General features: G+C 41.2%; 1 protein-coding gene across 7 annotated transcripts in view; it reads right to left on the reverse strand.

Annotated features, from left to right (window-relative positions):
• Positions 1-20287, reverse strand: part of Ankrd17 (ankyrin repeat domain 17) — a 148533-nt gene that overhangs the window by 11596 nt on the left and 116650 nt on the right. For 6 of the 7 annotated variants that reach the window (XM_051170266.1, XM_051170265.1, XM_051170268.1 and 3 more), the window contains 6 exons: positions 14931-15102; positions 13514-13961; positions 12801-12956; positions 9951-10100; positions 4835-6465; positions 1082-1294 (listed from right to left, as the gene is read on the reverse strand). In XM_051170266.1, coding sequence (XP_051026223.1) covers positions 1082-1294; positions 4835-6465; positions 9951-10100; positions 12801-12956; positions 13514-13961; positions 14931-15102 — 2770 coding nt within the window. The remainder of the gene's footprint in view (positions 1-1081; positions 1295-4834; positions 6466-9950; positions 10101-12800; positions 12957-13513; positions 13962-14930; positions 15103-20287) is intronic. The other variant, XM_051170267.1, reaches the window with a different exon arrangement.

The raw sequence follows: 20287 nt of genomic DNA on the forward strand, positions 1-20287 counted from the left end.
ACCCTCTGCCTGGTGCACAGACATACATGTAAGTCAACCACTAAATGATAAAATAAAAAGTAAGGCTAAACAATTCTTAAAGAAGTAAAAAGGGGATTGTGACGACAGGTTGATGGTATAGATTCTGACCTTCTTTTCAAGACCTAGGTTTAATCTTCAGTACATCTTAAAACAAAAAAAACAGCTAAACAAAAAGAACACAACTCTTCAAATGTTCAGTTTCTACTCTGCTTAAAGTATTTTGGAGTTTCTGTCATGATAGCTGATCTAGTAAAGATATAATACTGGACAGGATGGTCTGTTTTGCTATATTGTTTAGGTAGATAAAATTTAAAGATTGGGGAAAAAGTATGTGGTATTTATACAGAATAGTGGTTTCTATTTGTATTAGAAACAGTTTTTACATTATTGTCGAGGCTGCTTTGGAATTCACTAAATAGCTGAGGGTGGTCTAAAACACAAATTCTCCTACCTCTGTCTCCAAAGTAGTTGGAATTACAACTGTGTCCCAACATGCTAAAAATCTTTCCCATCACAAGTTGTATTTAAGAAGTAAATTTAAGTTCAGAGTCAATGGGAGTGGGGTAGGGATGCCATCAAATAGCACAACACATGCCTCACATGCAAGACATCCTGGCTTCACCACCATGCACGATTAATAGGTTTTAAAAGCACTTTTTAAAGATTTTTTGTGTGTAATATTTTGCCTTCTTGTATGTCTGTGCATCACAAGTGTGCCTGGTGCCCATAAAGGTCAGAAAAGAAGGTCAGATGCCCTGGGATGGGAGTTATAGATGCTTATAAACCATCATGTGTGTGCTGGGAATCAAAGGAGGGTCTTCCTGGAGCAGTAACTGTTCTGTACTACTGACCCATCACTTCAGTCTAAATAAATAGCTTAAAACATAAAATTTTGTAGTTATTACACAGACTGTCAAGAGATACAGACTGAATTTGACGCTAGCCTTGTATATAAGAGAGTCTATCTCAAGCAAAATAGCAAGCAAATATCCTTCATTTCAAGAGCTCAAAGCTCTTTGCTTTTAAAGAAACAACGTCTTCTGGGCTACAGAACACTTACCATTTGATGCTGATGAACATGGAGTCAACAAACTAAGTGGGGAAAAATGCTGTCTGTTAAAGTTAGCAGCAGCAGGTGCTCCTCCAAGAGGTGCTCCTCCAAGAGGTGCTCCAGGCCCATACATCTGACCTCCTGAAAGACTTGAGGCAAAATTTCCCAAATGCGTAGAAGAAGGTGTTACAGAACCATATGGTGAGTCCATGTTGACAATACCTGTAAAGACAAGGCCACCATTACTTATAATTAACCCCAGAAGACAGCACTGGAAGAGCACACAAACACAGCTCAAAGTACTTTAGTTATTTAAAAAACAAAAAAAACTAAAAAACAAATTCTCAACTGGGTATGGTAATAAATACCTGTAATGCCAGCATTTGGGAGATAAGAGTCAAGATATAGCATCTTGGGCTACATAATAAATTCAAGGCCAGACTGGCTGCAGAGAGACGATCTCAAACACAGGCATGAGCACAAACACAGCATCTCACACGGCCACATACAGGCCACAAGACAAGTGTGAGGGCAGGCTACACTATAAGACCCTTTCTCAAAACCTATCCCCTATTAAAAGATATGGCCAAATAAATATAATGAATGAAGGAGTAGTGCTTACTACTCTGCATTTTGTTCTTTTAAAAAATGTATTTTTGGGCTGGAGAGATGGCCCAGAGGTTAAGAGCACCGTCTGCTCTTCCACAGGTCCTATTCCCAGCAACCACATGGTGGCTCACGATCATCTGCAATGAGATCCAGTGCCCTCTTGTAGCAGACACATGCAGGCAGAATACCGTGTAAATAATAAATACATCTTTAAAAAAGAAAAGGAAACTGGTTTTCAAAAAATAAATAAATAAAAATAAAAAATGTGTTTTTAAAAAGAAGTGTAGACTAGGGGCTGGAGATGGCTCAGCAGTTAAGAGCACTTACTATCATTCTTGAAGAGGACCTGGAATTGGATCCCAGCACCTACACGATGACTCACAACTACCTACAACTCCAGCACCAGGGAATCCAACACTTCTGCTAACTTCCCTGGATACCAGGGAAACATTTGTGCACATACAAATACATATATAATAAAACAGAATGTACACAAAATTATTTTTTAAAAAATAGGCTGGGCATGGTAGTACCTGCCTTTGATCTCAGCACTAGGGAGGCAGAGAGAGGGAAAATCTGTGTGAGTTTGAGGACAGCCTGGTCTATATTGTAGGGTGGCAAGAGCTACATAATGAGAGCCTATCTCACAATAAATAAATACAAATTAAAATGGTATAGCCTAGGCAAAACTCAATTTCACAATATTCTTACCTGTGTGCAACACCACAATGGGCTAAATTTTATTTAAAGCTCAATTCTTTTTTTTCTTATTAAATTTTATGTTCATGAGTATTTTGCAGGTCACATGGTCTGTCCCAATAACGCATTCTTTCACATTATAAAATCAGCTATAAACAACATGAAAATGAATATGACTATTTTGACACTTTAGAGAGCCCACTGTGTGGTGGCACCAGTCTATAACCCCAGCATTGGTAAGGTGGAGGCAGGTTCAAGATCTGCCTGTGCTGTTTCTTAAAAACAAGGAAACAAGAAGAGAGAAAAAAATGGGGTGGAAGATGGTGGGGGGTTGGGAACAGGAAGATACAAGTGTGTGGGGGGAGAGGACAGGGGGGATAACAATAGGGATGTAAAATGAATAAATAGGAAGGAAGGAAGGAAAAGAAAGAAAATCAATACTAGTCAGGGCATGGTAGTAAAAGCATGTAATCCTAGCACTGGAGAGGCAGAGATGGAAGGATTCATTGGACTTTAAGTTTGTCCTGGACTACTAAGCTAGCAACAAGCCAGCCAGGGCACACACCAAGACCCTTCCTCAAATAAATGACAAAAACTACCACCACTCTACCCCATCCATGTGTGACAATAGCAGCACGTGTAATGCTGGAACTTGGAGGGTTGAGAAATAAAATCAAGAACTCTGGCAGGCGGTGGTGGCACACGCCTTTAATCCCAGCACTTAGAAAACAAAATCCAACCCCCAAATAAAACAAGCAAAATATCCTTTAAAATAAAAAGAAATCAGATTACATGAACCACAGACCACAGTGTGTCAATCTCTCATAACTTGAAGTGCTCGGGCTAACCCACAACAGTTTCTCTTTTTTAAAAAGACAGGATTTCTCACAAGTGGTGGTGGTGGTGTACCCCTTTAATCCTAGCACTTGAGGGGCAAACGCAGGAGGATCTCATGAGTTCAAGGCCAGCGCCATCTATGTAGTGAATTCCAGAAGAGCCTGTCTCAAAGAGAAACCCTGTCTCAAAAAACCAAAACCCAAAAAAGATAGGGTCTCCTATCTCCCAGGAAAAAAGTGAACTCCACATATAGCCACGGACTACAGTGAACTCAAAGTGCTGAAGTACAGAAGTCTGTACTACCATGCTTTTTCAAAAGCACAAGAGGTCTAATGCAACTTGGCTGCCTATACTGGATCCTTAAACAAGAAAGTAGTTAATTTGAATACCATGAAATCAGCCAGGCATGGTGGTGAATGCCTTTAATCCCAGCATTCAAGAAGCAAAGTCTGGCGGATCTCTGTAAGTTCGAGGTCAGCCTGGTCTACAAAGCAAGTCCAGTACAGCCAAGGATACACAGAGAAACACTGTCTCAAAAAACCAAAAAATTAAAAATTAAAATAAAAAATACCAATGCCAAATACCAATTTCTTCTTTTGTGTATGTATCCTTAGTCATCTAAGATATTTACACAAGAAACTGCAATTCCTCTATTATAAATCTATTTTAAAAATGAAGTTAAAAAGCAGTAACAATTAGAAGATCATTAGATCCCTTGTAAACATCAGTGCTGCCCAAAAGAACTGCCCTTGAAACAGAGAAGCTCCATAATGTTGCTGTCCAACACGGCAGCCATTAATCCACAGCTTGACAAGATAAAATGTCATTTTGAGACAGAGTCATACCGTGCAGCCCTGGCTAGCCTGAAACTCAGAGACATGTCTTCCAAAGCTGGGATTAAAAGTATGCACCACACCTGCTCAATTTTCATCAAGTTAAATAGAAATAAAAGAGATAGCTCATGGCTACCACATTATAGATGGTATAGCTGAACATCATTTTCATCTTAAAACAAAGAAGACAGACAAAAATGAATCCAGATTTAACAAACGTAGTTATTTGGTGTTTGCTGGCATTTATTTATGAATGTAAAACCCATGCTTTTCTTCCTTCCTTCCTTTGGCAGTAGGATCTCCCTTAACCAAGGCAGTCCCAGATCAAGGTAAGTATGCTGCTGAATGACGTAACACTCCTGGCCTTCCCACCACTCCCTTCTACAAGCTAGGACAGCAGGCAGGCATCACAATGGCCTCTCCTTGTTTCTTCCAAGACAGGATATAATGAAGCCTGCTTTCAAGCTCAAGCGACTCCTCTTCAGCCTCTCAAGTTTCTCCCATTCCTGGAAACATCCCACAGCTACAGTGCCCTTTTTCAGAGCAGGAGTGGGGTGGGAAACTCAAGATAAACTTTACTGCAGGTTACACCTTTAAAACCAGTGCTAAGGAAGCAAAGGCTTGACTGCAAGGCCAGCCTGGGCCACACAGTGAGACCCTGTCTCAGATACAAGAGCAGCACAACAAACCACTCGCCATCCAAGTAGCCTACCAGCCAAGTACATTATAGCGTAGCCAAGATTTTCCCCAGCACCCATGGAAAGCAGTAACTGCACATGCTTACCTGAGGGACTTGGAGCAGGTCTCTGTAATGGTGGCCTAAAGCCTGGTGCTTTGGAAGTGTCAGATTGGTGTAAAGGATCAGAGTTTGGCAAATACGAGGACTTCGCTGACAGCATAGATTCTGGTGTTGACTGAGATGAAACAACAGATCCTCCCCAGAAGGCATGAGCATTAGTAGGGTTGTTCTCAAACAATGTGCTAAAGGGCCCAAATGGCAATGGGGCACTGAAGTTGGGAGCAACAGGCTTATTTGCTGGATGAACTGAATTCTGACAAGCACTTTGTGTACTTAAGGTTGAAGGTAGCTGGACAGAGGAGGGGACACTATGAGGTCTCTTAATGTGATTGACATTGAGGACTGCAACAGATGAACTCTGCACTGGAGCTGAATTCTTGTGAGGGGCAGTTGTGCCATGAGAGGGAGGTCTGATAGGAGGGGTTTCCATTTTAGGAGGCTGGGAGCATCCCATTTGTGTTTGAGGCATAGGATACGTCACAGGCGCAGTAGAAGGCACCACCACTGGAGCAGAGCTTGTTGCTGTAGGAGGAACAGTCATTCTCACATCCGGGGAAGGAACCTGAGACTGCTGAAGAGGGGGTCTTGGCTCCTGAGGAACAGATCCCGGAGGTTGCGGCTGAGTGGAATGACCTGATGAGCTCCCAGAAGAACTGCTGCTGTGTGGGGGTCTGTTGCTTGCAGTTTCTACTACTGGCGGACTACTTGCTTCCTGTTCGGAAGAAGATGCCCCTTTATTTGGGGATGCTGACCCACAATCCAAAGGGCTACTTCTAGAGACGCCTCCTGGCTGGGCTGGTGGTGATGGGGAGGATGGGGATGAGACTGGATAGTGTTCTTTGGCAGTAGGCATAGGATATGTGGCGTTTGTGGGTGCGGTGCTGTTGTTGCTTGCTGTAGTTGTGACTGTTGTGGTTGTGGCATTGGATGTCTTCACAACTGTGACAAAAAGCTGCCTTCTGACTGAAGGAGAACTGGGACTGCCATTTGAAGACGTACCAGGCACCACTGAAGCTGATGAACTGGTTGTAGTCGTTGGACTTGAAGTTAAAGAACCTGCTGAATTCACCTGAGAACCACTGCTATTCTGATTGCTATGGCGAGGCACCATGTGAGGCTTAGGCGAGTTAGTAGCTCTGGCAGGGCTCAAAGGCCTGACAGGAAAAGGACCCCAAGTGGATTGAGCTGGTGGAAAAGTACCTCCAAAGTGGGTCATGGGCAACCTTGGTGGACGGATCTGCTGGAAAGTCTGAGCAGCAAGCAAAGCATGTGCAAACTGTGGAGGAGGATATGCTAATGGAAGAGAAACTGGAAACCCAGGTCTCACGTTAGTCACTGGGTTCTTAATGGTTTTGTGAGTGGATGCAGAAGAGATTGCAGGCACAGCGAGTGCTGTGGCAGTCTGAGATGTTGATGACAGAGCTACAGTTGTCATTTTAATTCCCACTAAGGAGCTATTAGCAGCAGTGGTGGTAGGTGCTGATGACCCTATTTTGGAATTTGCTGAGGAGCTTTTCAAACGATTCTTTGGAATAAGTTCATCAATTTCTTTATCTGGATCCTTGATCAAAGCATTGATCAACTGAGTTGCTTGTCTTGTTGATTCAGTGCCACCCCTGTATGTTGATCAACAGATAAAAACAAATGCCCCCCAAATTAGCATTAACTTCACTGCTTCCTATCAATATAGTCTATCATTCATTTGTGTGTAGACATTTATACACACACACACACACACACACACACACACACACACACACACACACACACAGGAACACACACACGAGAAACAGATAAACCAAAGTGTGCAAGAACAACCCTCTCATCAGTTTTAGGCATTCTTCAAATCACAAATTACCTTGAATTAATGCTAGGCTTCAAAAGATCAGCAACACCTTTTTGATCTGAGTGTGGAAGGTGTTGGTAGTTTTTCACAGCTAAGTGCCCTACCATGAACCTATACTAGCTATCTTAAGTGATTTTTTCATTTTACTTATTTATTTTTGTCTTTTGGTATTTCAAGACAGGGTTTCTCTGTGTAGCCTTGGCTGTCCTGGGCTCACACTGTAGACCAGACTGGCCTCGAACTCACAGGGATCCACCTGCGTCTGCCTCCCCAGTGCTGGGATTAAAGGCGTGCGCCATCACCGCCTAGCTTAAGATTTACTATTTTATTATTTATACAGTACTCTATCTGCACACATGACAGAAGAGGCACCAGATCTCATTATAGATGATTATGAACCACCATGTGGTTGCTGACCAGTGCTTTCACTCTGAGGCATCCCTCCATCCCCTTAAGTGACTTAAAAAAAAAAAGCTTATTTATGTTCATGTGTGTAAGTGTTTTAAGACAGTGGTGAGCCACCATGTGGGTGCTAGAAACTGAATCCAGGTCTTCTCCAAGAGCAATAAGTACTCTTCAACAACTCCAGCACACCCCACCCTCTTAAATGAAAATTTCATTTTCCTATTGTTTCCTTAAACTAAGATATTATTTTTCCCATTGTAAAATGTTTTATCATTAGGAAATCCATTATACAAAAAAGTTTGTGTCGCCTATAAAATTATTACAAAGTTAAATAGGTGGTCAACAACTAGGAATGGCACTCAATGCCATTAGTATCACAGACAGGTAATGTGTAAGTTCAAGGCCACTCTGAGCTACATATTGACATCTGGTCTTAAAAGAAAAAGAGCAGAAAATGATAAGCCTTGATTAGTAGTACAAGCCTTTAACCCTAACACTTAGGAGGCAAAGACAGGGGGATTTCTGTAAGTTCAAAGCCAGCCTGGTCTAATGAGTTACATAGAGAAACCCTGCCTCAAAAAAAAAAAAAAAAAAAAAAGGATCAATACAATCTAAGTCAGCCGGGTGGTGGTGGCGCACACCTTTAATCCCAGCACTTGGGAGGCAGAGGCAAGCAGATCGCTATGAGTTCAAGGCCAGCCTGATCTACAAAGCGAGTCCAGGACAGTCAAGGCTACACAGAGAGACCCTGTCTCAAGAAAACAAAATCAAAACAACAAAAAAAGAAAACAAAACAAACAAGTCTAAGTAAGTTGGTGACCATGAGTAAGAATTTAGTTCCCATCTTTAGCATCACAAAAACCAACAAGCATACAAATGAAAGTAAACAAGGAAAATTTTCACAACTGAGCAAGAAAAATGGATTTTATATGTTTTATTTTTTTATTATTTTTTTGGTTTTTTGAGACAAGGTTTCTCTGTGTGATAGTCCTGGGTGTCCTGGCCTCACTCTATAGATCAGGCTGGTCTCAAATTCAGAGATCTACTTGCCTCTCCCTCCCCAAGTGCTAGGATTAAAAGATAGGTACCACCTCGCCCAGCTAGGATTTTATCTTTAATCCTGGAATCTGAGAACATAGTTTACTACATATTCTCAGATGGCATCTCTATAAACAACACTACAATCCCTTGGGGGAAGATCTCTCAAAATGAGTGAGGAATCTCGATAGTGTCAACAGCAAACTGTCATACTGGTTCTTAGAAAAATGCTTGGTTAAGCTCATGTATGGAAACCTCAGGAACAAATGACCCAGGAAGGGGACCTGATTGCCTTTCTCTGGATACAGCAGGTTGCGACTACCTAGCTATTCTAGCAGAGGGAAAAGCAAGAAAGGAGGAAGAGATGGAAAGAAAATGGATTAAGTTCCTTCTTTAAAGAAAATAACTATCAGCCCTAATACACATTGCTTGCCACATACCCTGCTTCCAAAACAGACTTCTGCTATAAACACAGCTTCTTACATCCTTATGCCTAGGGCTGGAGAGATGGCTCAGAGGTTAAGAACACTGACTGCTCTTCCAGAGGTCCTGAGTTCAGTTCTCAGTAACCATAAGGTAGCTTACAGCCATCTATAATGAGATCTGATGCCCTCTTATGGAGTGTAGGCATACATGCAGGTAAAACACTGCATATACAATATATAAATCTTAAACAAACAAAAAGATATTTTTATTCTCAGAGTATTTCAGCAGATGTGTTTGAGTTTTTTGAGTTAAATTTTTATGTTAGATTTAATTGTACAATAAGTTCAAGTCCGAAGGATAATGTCTCAAAAGAACAAAATCTCAAATGTAGATTTGAGAGAAAATAACTTCTTGCTTAAAAAAAAAGTTAGAAATGTACTACTAAAGACTTGGCACAAAATGTTAAGATTATCTCAAATTTCTGTAACTACTTAAAACATGTCATAAGAATAGCCAGGCGTAGTGACGTGCGCCTGTAATCCCAGGCAAAGGCAGGTGGATCTCTGTGAGTTCAAGGCAGGCATGGTCAACAAAGGAAGTCCAGGACAGTCAAAGTTACAGAGAAACCCTGTCTCAGGAAAAATGAAAATAAAGTGTGTGTGTATGTGTGTATACACACGCATACATACACATATTTTTCTTACATATTATTTTCTCTAAAAAAGAGAATATATTAATTAGAAAAAGCCCTGGAAATGATTATATTCCCGAACACTCACATATTTGGAGGGTGGAATGGGGTGGGAGTGGAGCTACCTTGTCACTCTGCATAGCTCTGGCTATCCTGGAACTTACTATGAAGATGAGGTTGACCTTGATCCCAGAGATCAGTTTACCTGCCTCTGCCTCTGCTGGGATTAAAGGCCTGTGTCACTACACTCATACAGTTATTATCTTTTAAAAACATAAGAGCTGGGGAGATATCTTAATGGGTAAGAGTGCTTGCTGTACAAAGGATAGAGATAGAAGTTCAAATTCTCAACACCCAGATAAAACTTGGGTGTAACTAACATCAGCCTCAGTTTCACTAAGGGATACTATCACATGGGAGTAATAGTGACAGGCCATGAGAACACGAACACAAACACACACGAAAACACACACACACACACACGCACGCACGCACACACACACACACCCCAAAATGATTCCAGCCCACTGAATAACTGAGTTCAATTCCCAGCAACCACATGGTGGCTCACAGCCACCTACAATGGCATCTGGTGCCCTCTTCTGGAAGGCAGGCACACATGCAGACAGGATGCTGTATACATAAGAAATAATTAATATTAAGGAAAATAAGACAAAGAAGCAAGCAAGCTTTGCCTTATAGTTATTATGCGGTCTCCAGTCTTGTCCTTCTGCTTGTCGATGTCTATGTGCGCACCAGTGAATTCCCGAATAGCATTGATGTTACAGCCACCTCTTCCAATCACTCTGGATATCACAGTCGATGGAACAGACACTTTTTTTGACCTGTTTAAAAGTTGCAAAGATAAATTAACAAAATGAGACAAAACATTAGTAGTAGTTATAATGAAAATAATGTTTACTGAGGATCTTACTATAAATGGAGAATTGACTAAATAAGCTTCCTATATTTATTCTTTTTATTTCAAAGATTTATTTTTATGTATACAGTGCCCTGCCTGCATGTGCACCTGCACACCAGAGAACGGCATTAGACTCAAAAGACAGTTGGGAGCTTTGATCTGGTGGCTGGGAACTGAACTCAGGACCTCTGGAAGAGCAGCCAGTGCTCTTAACTTCTGAGTCATCTCTCCAGCCCGCTTTTTCTTCATCTTTGAGATAGTGTTTCTCTGTGTAGCCTTGGCTGTCCTGGAGTCACTCTGTAGACCAGGCTGGCCTGGTCAAACTATTTGCCTGCCTCTGCCTCCCGAGGGCTGGGATTAAAGGTGTGTACTACCACACCCAGCCGTTTTATTTAAATACAGGATAAATACAGATCTCACTATGTAGCTTTGACAGGACAGAAAAGCAGAACTTGGCCTGCCACCAAAGTGTTGGGATTAACGGTGTGGACCACCACAAGCAGCTTGTTGTTTTCTATGTTAGTCTAGGCTGTACTGGAGCCTTGGCTTTGTAGAACAGGTTGGCTTCAAACTCAGTGACCCACCTGCTCTGCCTGGGTGCTAGGAATACATGTGTGCACTACCATGCCAGGCTTTTTATTTACTCTTAATCCAGATAAACACAAGGCTCCTTTATTCCCAGTACCCTCAAGACAAAAGCAGGTGAGTGTCTCTCTGAGTTCCAGGCTTGCCAGGTCAACACATTTAGATTTTGTCTTAGCCTAGCTTTTTATCTCACTGTTTGCTTTATTGACTATCATGTTATTTTATCCCTGCAAATCCTGGTGGTGCAAATTAAGAGGGATAGTTTAAAGATCTAATTTTGCCTAAAGGTCAAAGAAAGACATTTTGTAGGCACCTTTCTGTTTAACTTGTTTATTTATAATGGTCTTAAAAGAATGTTATGAAAATTCTTGTTTCTCTGACATTTTCAGAAGCATTTAATTGATTATCTACACATATTATTCACTGGACTCATGCGAGGAAAAAGAAAAGCCTAGTAGAAATTAAAAGGAAAACAAAAGCAAAACAAAACAAAACAGTACCTAGGTTAGCCTGCTAAGACCTGGGAGCTGATGGCAGGAGGATCACTTGTCAGTGAATTCAAGGCCTATCTGGGCTATGTACGACAGCCTCTCATGCCAGACTGGCTTCCAAGTCAAACAATCTTCCTGTCACCAACTCTCAAGTGCTTGGATTACCAGTATAAACTATCACGCCAGGCTTTGCAAAATTACAAGGGTTTTTGCATTTTATCAGTGAAGGGGTAGTAGTAGTGGTGATACACGTGTCAGGAAATACATGTGGAAATCTCAGGACAACTTGGAAGTGGTAACTTTATGTGTGCCTATGTCACTGGATGCCGTTTGTGCACAGCTGCCTGTGGAAGCTGGAAAACGGTGTCTAATCTCTTCAAACTCAGGTTCCAGGCATCCATGAGCTGTCCCACACGGGTGCTGGCAACTGAACTCAGGTACTTTAGAAGATAAGCATGTAGTCTTAACTACTAACCCATCTCTCCAGCCCATAAAAATTACAATTTTATTTGTTTGTTTGTAATGAGAACATGAGAATCTCAGACCCCAGGCTTGCCTAAAACTCACTGTGTAACTGAGGCTAACACTGAACTACAGCGGTTCCTCCAGTACTTCTACTTTCCAAGAGTCAGGATTATAGGCATGTGCCACCAGGGCACATTTCAACTTTAAATCTTCTAATTAGTTAAAGGTATATGGGCTGGGGAGATTGCTCAGTGGGAGAGCACTTCCCCAGCACTGAGGCCCTTGGTTTTATCCCCAGTGCTGAAAAACAAAAAGGGAGATAATACAAGTTTCTAACAAGTCAATTTAAGAAACTTTCATAGATAGGTGAATTGGGTATGGTGGCATCTCAGCACTCAGGAGGCAGAAGTAGGCAGCTTTCTTAACAGTTTAACACCAGGTTTCTCTACAAAGAGCTCCAAGCTACCTGGAGCTACACAGTGAGACCCTGAAAAGAAAACGGTTGCAAGGTGGAGTGAGGGTAGGGTGGAGGGAGTTGGGGGTGGGGGTATGAGTCTGAGAGACTAAGCAATGATGTGTTGACACATGCCTGTGGTCTTTAGCACTTAGGAGGCCGAGGCTTACGAGGACCATCTGAGATGGAAGATGAGCCCTCTGTGGTGATCCACGCCTATAATCCAAGCACTGAGTTGAAGACAAAGATCAGAAGCTCAAGGACAACTCAGTCCAATATGGAACCTTCACTCAAAAAAAAAAAAAAAAAATGTGCTGGGGAGATAGCTCAAGCAAGAAGTACACTCACCTGCATGGTAGAGGCCCTGGGTCCAACCCCGTGACAGGAAAAGGAGAGTTTCATGAGAAGTGCATCTTTTCTCAGTGCTTACTACTTTTTAAAAGACGGGTACTGGGATGAAAGGCACCTGCCATGATGCCTCAATCTTGTTTTGAACACTGACTTTTTTGGCATGTGAAATACCAAAAAGCTGTCTGTTGATGAGATCTGATTTGGCGACATGAGTTGATCTGCAACCCTGGGAATGATGGGAGGCAACTAGCTGCAATATAAACCAATAATCACTCACCTCCTCACGACTTCCTTCCATCCTTCTTCCCTCTTTTGCCCACGTTTAGGACTTGCTACTGTTAACTTCCCATTTGGAGAGGAAAGAGGAGACGGACCAGATTTTGTACAAGTTGACAGAGAATTACTGGTCCCTTCATTGACAGTCTCTGACAATCTTTAATAAAGGAGGGAAAGTACATTAATAATGAACAGATGCACAGGAAATTATAAATGATAAAGGTAACATGTTACATAGCTTATTATTTAAGTTTATTTAATTAGAGAGAACAAATGAGGATCTTGTTTATAACTTTTCTACTAGTTAACATGTAACAACAAAGAGCCAGTTTTAAGAATATACAGGGGGCAGAATATAACACTGTGAAACTACACATCAATACTTTATTTTCTGAGACAGGGTCTTGCTACACAGCTCACCCTACAATGAAGTCAACATGTAGCCCAAGCTGGCTTCGAATCTGTGATTTTTCTTGCTTCAGACTCCCAAATGCTGAGATTACAGGCAGGTGCCACCATGCCCTGCTTTACTATCAATGCTTCTCATGAGTTAAGTTTAACAATCACCAAAAATTACATAGGGAAAAAAATTTATTTTCTCAGCATAAAATCTTAACAACATCTCAGTATTCTTTACCATACAAAAATATTTATTTTACTTGTTTCACAAGAAATTTTCACACGACACCAGTAAAAGCAGAACTTGGAACTAACTTTATAGAAGCCTTGCCAGAAACGGATTTTCTCTCCTCCTTTGGAAATGTAACAAGAACGGACGGCTGCTTCTTGCTGGTCACAGTGGTAGTGACCACAGCCGGTGAATGATTGTCACTCTTCCTGCTGCTGTTGCTGTTGCTGCTTTCGTCACTGCAGCTGGAAATCCTCATGTTGTCACTGTCCCCACTCTCGCTGGTACTGCTGCTCTTGGACTCTCCATTCACCTTCTCTGGCTGACTGTATGAAATTGGTAGTGGATCATCAAATATAATTTGAACATTTTCTGGAGTAATTTTATTTTTCCTGTTTTTCCTCTTTGAACTGGTGGTGGTTATGGTATTATTTCTTTTACCATGGGAACCTGCCAAAGTAGTCCAGGTAGCAGATATTCCTATGGTAGTGGTGGTAGTGGCACTTGGAGGCTCTGTCAAGACTTCAGGTTCTTCTAGAAAAGCAGCAATATTGAATTAGTCATTCACTGATAAGACTGATTTAACAGTATTCACATGAATCATGTATCACATTTTACATAAAATTATTAATTTAAGTGTAGCAATGTTTCTATGAATATATGTCATTTTATGGGAAAATACTCAGTATTATATGCAGTTACATACAATGCATATGTTTACCTGTAAACAGTTCAAATAAAGAGAAAGACTAAGCACATATACCTAAATGTTTTGAAAAGAAGAATTGAAGAAAATGTCCATAATCCAAGCTACTTGAAAGGTTGGGGTAAGAGGTTTTAAGAGTGCAACCCTAGTCAGAGCTAAGAACAACAAATGGATCTCAAAACCAAAGAATTACAAAACATAAACAAACCAAAAACTAAACAAAAAGTTGGGGAATGAGTCAATGAATTAAACAAGCACACTGATCTGTGGTCCTCAGACACTGAATGCAAAAACTGGGGGAGACAGGAGATAGGGTTTTATTGTACGTTCACGGCTAGCCTTGCCTTCATTACTTGGCCTGCGTCACTCTCTGAATGCTAGGATTATAAATAGGAACCACCACATCCAGTTTAAAGGAACTGTAATCAGGAGTCTTAGGCACAGACTTACTTTGTAGCCAAGGATGACTTTGAACTCCTGACCCTTCTGCTTTCCACTTCCCAAATGGGACACCACTGTGCCTAGGTTAAATAATTTTTTTTAGTACCAAGGATTGTCTTGAAGACCTAGCTCACCACAAACAGGAGTTAGAAGAGCTACATGGTGGCATCCTTAAATTTTTGAAAGAATCTTACCAAATTGCGCAACCGGGCCTTAACCTCATTATATATCGCACACAGGACTTGAACCTGATCCTTTAACCTTGGCCTACCAAGTAAATGAATTTCAGCTACTAGGTGCAACTATGTACAGTTTGGTCTGTGGCCTTAAAATCGATGTTCAATTCAGAAAAATACCTTCAACTTTAAGTTTTTCTTTTTCTTGAGCAGCTTGGAGTTCAAAGTTCTCCTTATTTTTGGCTTCAATTTCTTCTAATTTCCTTCTTTGTTCTTCCTTTTTTTTCCTTCTCTTCTCTTTTCGCTTTTCTCTTTTGGCAGCCAAAGCCAGCCTTCGACTTTCTTCCCTCAACTGGTAAAAACAGATAAATAAAAGAGAAATACAATACTAGGATCACTTTGAATAAAAGTAGGCACATAACTGTCATTTATTACAAGGCAATTAGTAAGCTTTCAAATTAAAAGTCATTGGATTCAACTTACTGCTGGCAACATGACATGTAACCACACCTGAACAGTAATCTGCATAGTAAAAGGCACAGGCAGAACAGTATCTGAGCTCTAGGCCAGTTTTAAAGTAATAAGTTGCATGCAAACATTTTCCTTGTTGTTGCTGTTTTTTGTTTTGTTTTGTTTTTTGAGACAGGATTTCTATGTGTAACCTGGGCTGTCTTGGACTCACTTTGTAGACCAGGCTGGCCTTGAACTCATAGAGATCTGCCTGCCTCTGCCTCCCTGAAAGCTGGGATTACAGGTGTACACCACCATGCCCAGCAAGCCCATTGCTTTTATTAAACTCCAATTCTAGTGCATATTGGTTGGTCCTAAAACTCTTTTCTGTAGTATGGCCAAATGTATTTCATTTGAGTAGAAGCCTCTAAAAAAAATGATCTAACTTCTCTTTTGTGCCTCTTGCTACAAAGTCAGTCTTCCAAACAAACACAAATTAAAAACATCCCCACTGTGGCCAGAACTCTCTGGCATCTTATTTCAACTTCCTGAGAGTTGGCATTAGAGACATGAATTAATTTCCTCCCTTGATTGTGCTTTCAGCTTCCTTTCCTCCTTTAGTCCTGTTGTACCTTGTGCTTGCCAGGAGAGCACTCTGCACAGCTCTAGCGCCAGCACAAGTCTTTTTCAGAAACTGTCCTACCTTTACATATATGTCTGGGTCTTAGCTGGCCAAGTGCACAACGCCATGGTTCACAGCCACCGATAGATAAGAACTATCCTTAGTTTTTATTGAGGAAATTAGAAATTTCGTTTTTGAGAAGGGAAGCAGATAAGGAGGATATGGGTGACACAAGCATCCTGCACAGTACCCTTTCAAAGTTTTTGCTGGTCTCCTGAAAGTACAAAAGCTCCAGTCTAAAGAGCAGGAAAAGAGGGACTGCTTCTCTTTGTTGGTATAAGACTTCTGCCGGATGCAAGAGGGGGAGGTGATCAAGACTTCATGGTCATTTTAGCCTACATAGCATATAATCCAGTCCCAAAACAAACCAATCAAGTTCACTAATAGATGACACTCTCCATTACTTAAAAGGGTGGAGTAACTATAATTTCCTGCTAAGTCTGGAAGAGAAAAGAAAGGAAGCCAGCAATCAGTTCTACACCTGAATCCTCTTGAACAAGACTCGTGGTTTCCCTGTCTGGTTTTGACCACTTGGGAGAGGGAAGTATAAAAAAGTCAAGGACTGGACTTAAGAGTACAGGGTGGGGGCTGGAGAGATGGTTCAGAGGTTAAGGGCACTGACTGCTCCTCCAGAGGTCCTGTAGTTCAAATTCCCAGCAACCCAACATGGTGCCTCACAACCATCTATAATGTGATCTGATGCTCTCTTCTAGCTTGCAGGTGGATGTGCAGCCAGCATACTGTATACATAATAATAAATAAATAAATCTTAAAATAAGAAAAAAAAAAAAAGAGTAAAGGGCGTTAAAAAAAAAAAAAAAAGGTGTGCGCCACCACTGCCTGGCTGAATACATTTCTTCCTTTCTTTCTTTTTTAAAGATCTATTTATTATGTATCTAGTGTTCTCCCTGCATGTATGCCTGCATGCTAGGAGAGAGCACCAGATTTTGTTACAGATGTCTATGAGGCAAAATGCAATTGCTGGGAACTGAACTCAGGACCTTTGGAAGAGCAGGTGGCACTCTTAACCTCGGAGCCATCTCTCTAGCCACAGGATACATTCTTCTTTTTTTTCCAAAGATGTATTTATTATTAGTATACAGGACTCTGGCACGACACCTGCAGGCCACAAGAGGGCATCAGATCATATTATAGGTGGCTGTGCGGTTGCTGGGAATTGAACTCAGGACCTCTGGAAGAGCAGGTGGCCTGCCTGCCTCTGCCTCTGAGTGCTGAGATTAACGGCATGCGCCACCACGCCCAGCCCCTTGAATATATTCTTAAAAAGCAAAAATATCCTCATGTATTACAGTGACTCCTATCTGTACCCTCAGCACTCCAGATGTGGAGGCAGGCAGGAAAATGGGAGGCCAGCTTCCTCAATAAACCATTCCACAAGCACAAAGAGCATAAAGAAAAAACCCCCAAAAAACAAAAAGCCTAGAAGCCTGAATATTTAGCATTTCTTTTCTGTTTGTTTCCTTGAGGCAGGATCTCACAGCGAAGGATGGCTTCAAACTCTCCCTGTTGCCAAAACTGACAACAAACTCCCTATTCTCTTGTCTATACCTCCCAAGTGCTGGATCACAGCACAGAGGTAAATGACATCACTTAGCTGTAAAGAAAGATTGTTGCTAACCTGATATTGTGCTAGGCATGGCAAAAACCCTATGCCCTCACCCAGTTTATATGAAGAGAAGAGGTTGGGGCCTGTAGAAGGTGATAATGTAGGAAGCCTAACTGTCTCCTAGTCTCCTCAGGGAATTGATTCCAGCAAAAAACCAAAATCCATGGATGCTCAAACTTTGATGCGAAACGTCATATATTTTTGCTGCTGTTTCCTTTTTTGAGACAGGGCTTCTCGTCTAACAGCCTTGGCTGTCCTGTCTTGAACTCAAGAGAAACACTTTATTGCCTGGTATGTTTCAGGGCTTTGTGTGTTACCCTTAGCAATCAGACACTGTGATAACATTATCATAGAGTTAGATTCCTTCCTTAAATTTTTGTTTTGTTTTCTTTTTGTTTTTTGAGATACGGTTTCTCTGCTAACAGTCCTGACTGTCCTCAAATTTTCTCTGTATACCAGACTAGCCTTGAACTTCAGAGATCTAACTGCCTATGCCTCCTGAGTGCTGGGATTAAAGGAGTGCACCACCACCATCCATCTTTAAATGTCATGTATTTTATTCTACCACTATGTGCTGTAATGAACAGTTGTCATTATGCATGTTGTTACTCAGGACATAACAAAGGGCTACTTGCTGGATACAGAAGTTTCTTCTGAATTTATATATTTTGCCCTTGTGTTAGTTAGGTTTGGGTACTGCACAAGTGCTGGTGCCCAAGGAAGCTAGAAAAATGCACCAGATTCCCTGCTCTGGAACTGGACAGTTGTAGTCTCCCGTGTACAAGCTGGGAATGAACCCAAGTATCCTCTAGAAGAGCACCAGTGCTGTCAATAGCTCTATAGTCCATCTTCTAAACTACTTATAAATCATACTTCACTGAATCCTTAACAACAATAAGAAACTATAAGTATGGGGGCAGGTGGTGAGTTTGCTTGCTTAAAATGTTTCTCTATTCATTGGTTTATTTTTCCTGTCAGCATGGTTGAGTGGAGGTCATAGAACAATGTGGTATTTGGTTCTCTCCCAACACCATTTGTGCTCTGGCATAAATACCCTGCTTGTCAGCCTTAGCTTCAAGTAACTCTATCTGCTGAACCATATCACTAGCCTCACATAGATTTTAGTAGGGTGACATAAGTTGTATGAAGGTACAAGATATTCAGTATTTCAAGTAAAAACAGAATACCGATGTGCAAGTTATAAGGCAGAATTGTACCTGGTGTATTCAAGTAAACTAGTGGAGCTGACAAGAATAGAAAATGAATTTTAGAAATAGTAAAAGTTGTTTTCTTTCTTTAAACACTTTACACTTAGGGTATTTAAGAGCCTTTAAATTTTATTCTGTTTTAAAACTTGTCGGTCTTTATTTTATTTCATACACCTGTAACTCCAGCACTCCGGAAGCTAAGGCAGGTCTGCCACGGTTAAAGGCCAACAATGGCTACAGAATGCATATTAGACTAGCCATGGCTATAAAACCAAAACCAAAAGAAGGGAAAAAAATGCAAAAAGAGTAAAGAACCAGCAAAGGAGACACCCCTGCCCCCAGCGTGGGAACACCCTACCAAGGAGATGAAAAGCCAATTGGGGAATATACCTACTGGAGTTAGCATCATTTAAAAAAAAAAAAGACTGCATATTTGCTACTCTTCCCAAGAACCTGTGCTTGGTTCTCTGCGTCCATGCCAGACACCCGAAACCCCAGCCCCAGGGGATTATATTTGCGGGCAGCTGTGCGGACGCAGCGTGCAATCCTATGGCCACACATACATGCACACATTTCTTTAAAACGTTGTTTCCTTTTTTGTCCCCTCAAAGGTTGTGTATGTAGCCGTTGACTTAGAAGTTCCTAGAGAGCAAGGCACCTAGGATCCCACCCAGCATGAAGGAGGGTCAGAGATATATAGACGATGACGTCTCAAAATAAAACTGTATGGTGATAGAGAAAACAAGGGAAATAATGTATCAAAAAGGAAGAATGTTCCAACAATGAATAGGATACACCAGATTATTAGTGCACAAATAGGGGTGTATGTGGCTATTAAAAGTATCTAGTCCCTGGCCCGGTAGACAGTATTCCTGGGTGGCTAGAGAGAGTGGAGAAGATTTTTGGAACTGTTCTTTTGATGCTACAATTTGCTTTCTGATATAATATGAAGTCTTATTAAAGGTTAAAAGAGGACAGGGGTGGGAGTAAATGATCCGGGTGAGTGAGACTAAATTAAAACAGGAACGCAGTGTTGTAACTACTGATCCATATTAAAGGGATTAAAAAAAAAATCACTTTGTTACTTCATCAGCACTAAAATACTAGGATGCATACATCCCTTCTAGACAGCACAAGGCCTGCATACAACCGCATGTTAATACATGACATGAAGTTATTTTATTGTGTTGCTTGGGGAATTAAAACAAAAAACAAAAAAACAAAGAAGGCACTTGAACAAGTCCAGTCCCAGGCAGGGAGGCTTTTGATCCACAATTACAGTGGCTGATTGTAGAATGCAATGGTAGAATGCAAACAGGAGGAAACTGTGACTAGCAAGCATGAAAGGCTTGCAAAGTGCAAAGTTTACTTTGTGTGTGCAAAGTGAAAGCTGTTAAGGTAGAATTAATTTTCCTTTTCTAAACACATGTATTTTACTGGGGTAGAGGATATAAGCTAAAATGGAGCAAGGAGTGAAAGGGCAGTGTGATGTAAATGATTCTACAGCTTGAAGAGGCAGTGAAGCAGAAAGGAAAAGCATGATGACCACATGGCACACATGTGCTGGGAT

The sequence above is a fragment of the Acomys russatus genome, chromosome 28, assembly GCF_903995435.1.
Source record: "Acomys russatus chromosome 28, mAcoRus1.1, whole genome shotgun sequence".
NCBI classification, from domain to species: domain Eukaryota; kingdom Metazoa; phylum Chordata; class Mammalia; order Rodentia; family Muridae; genus Acomys; species Acomys russatus.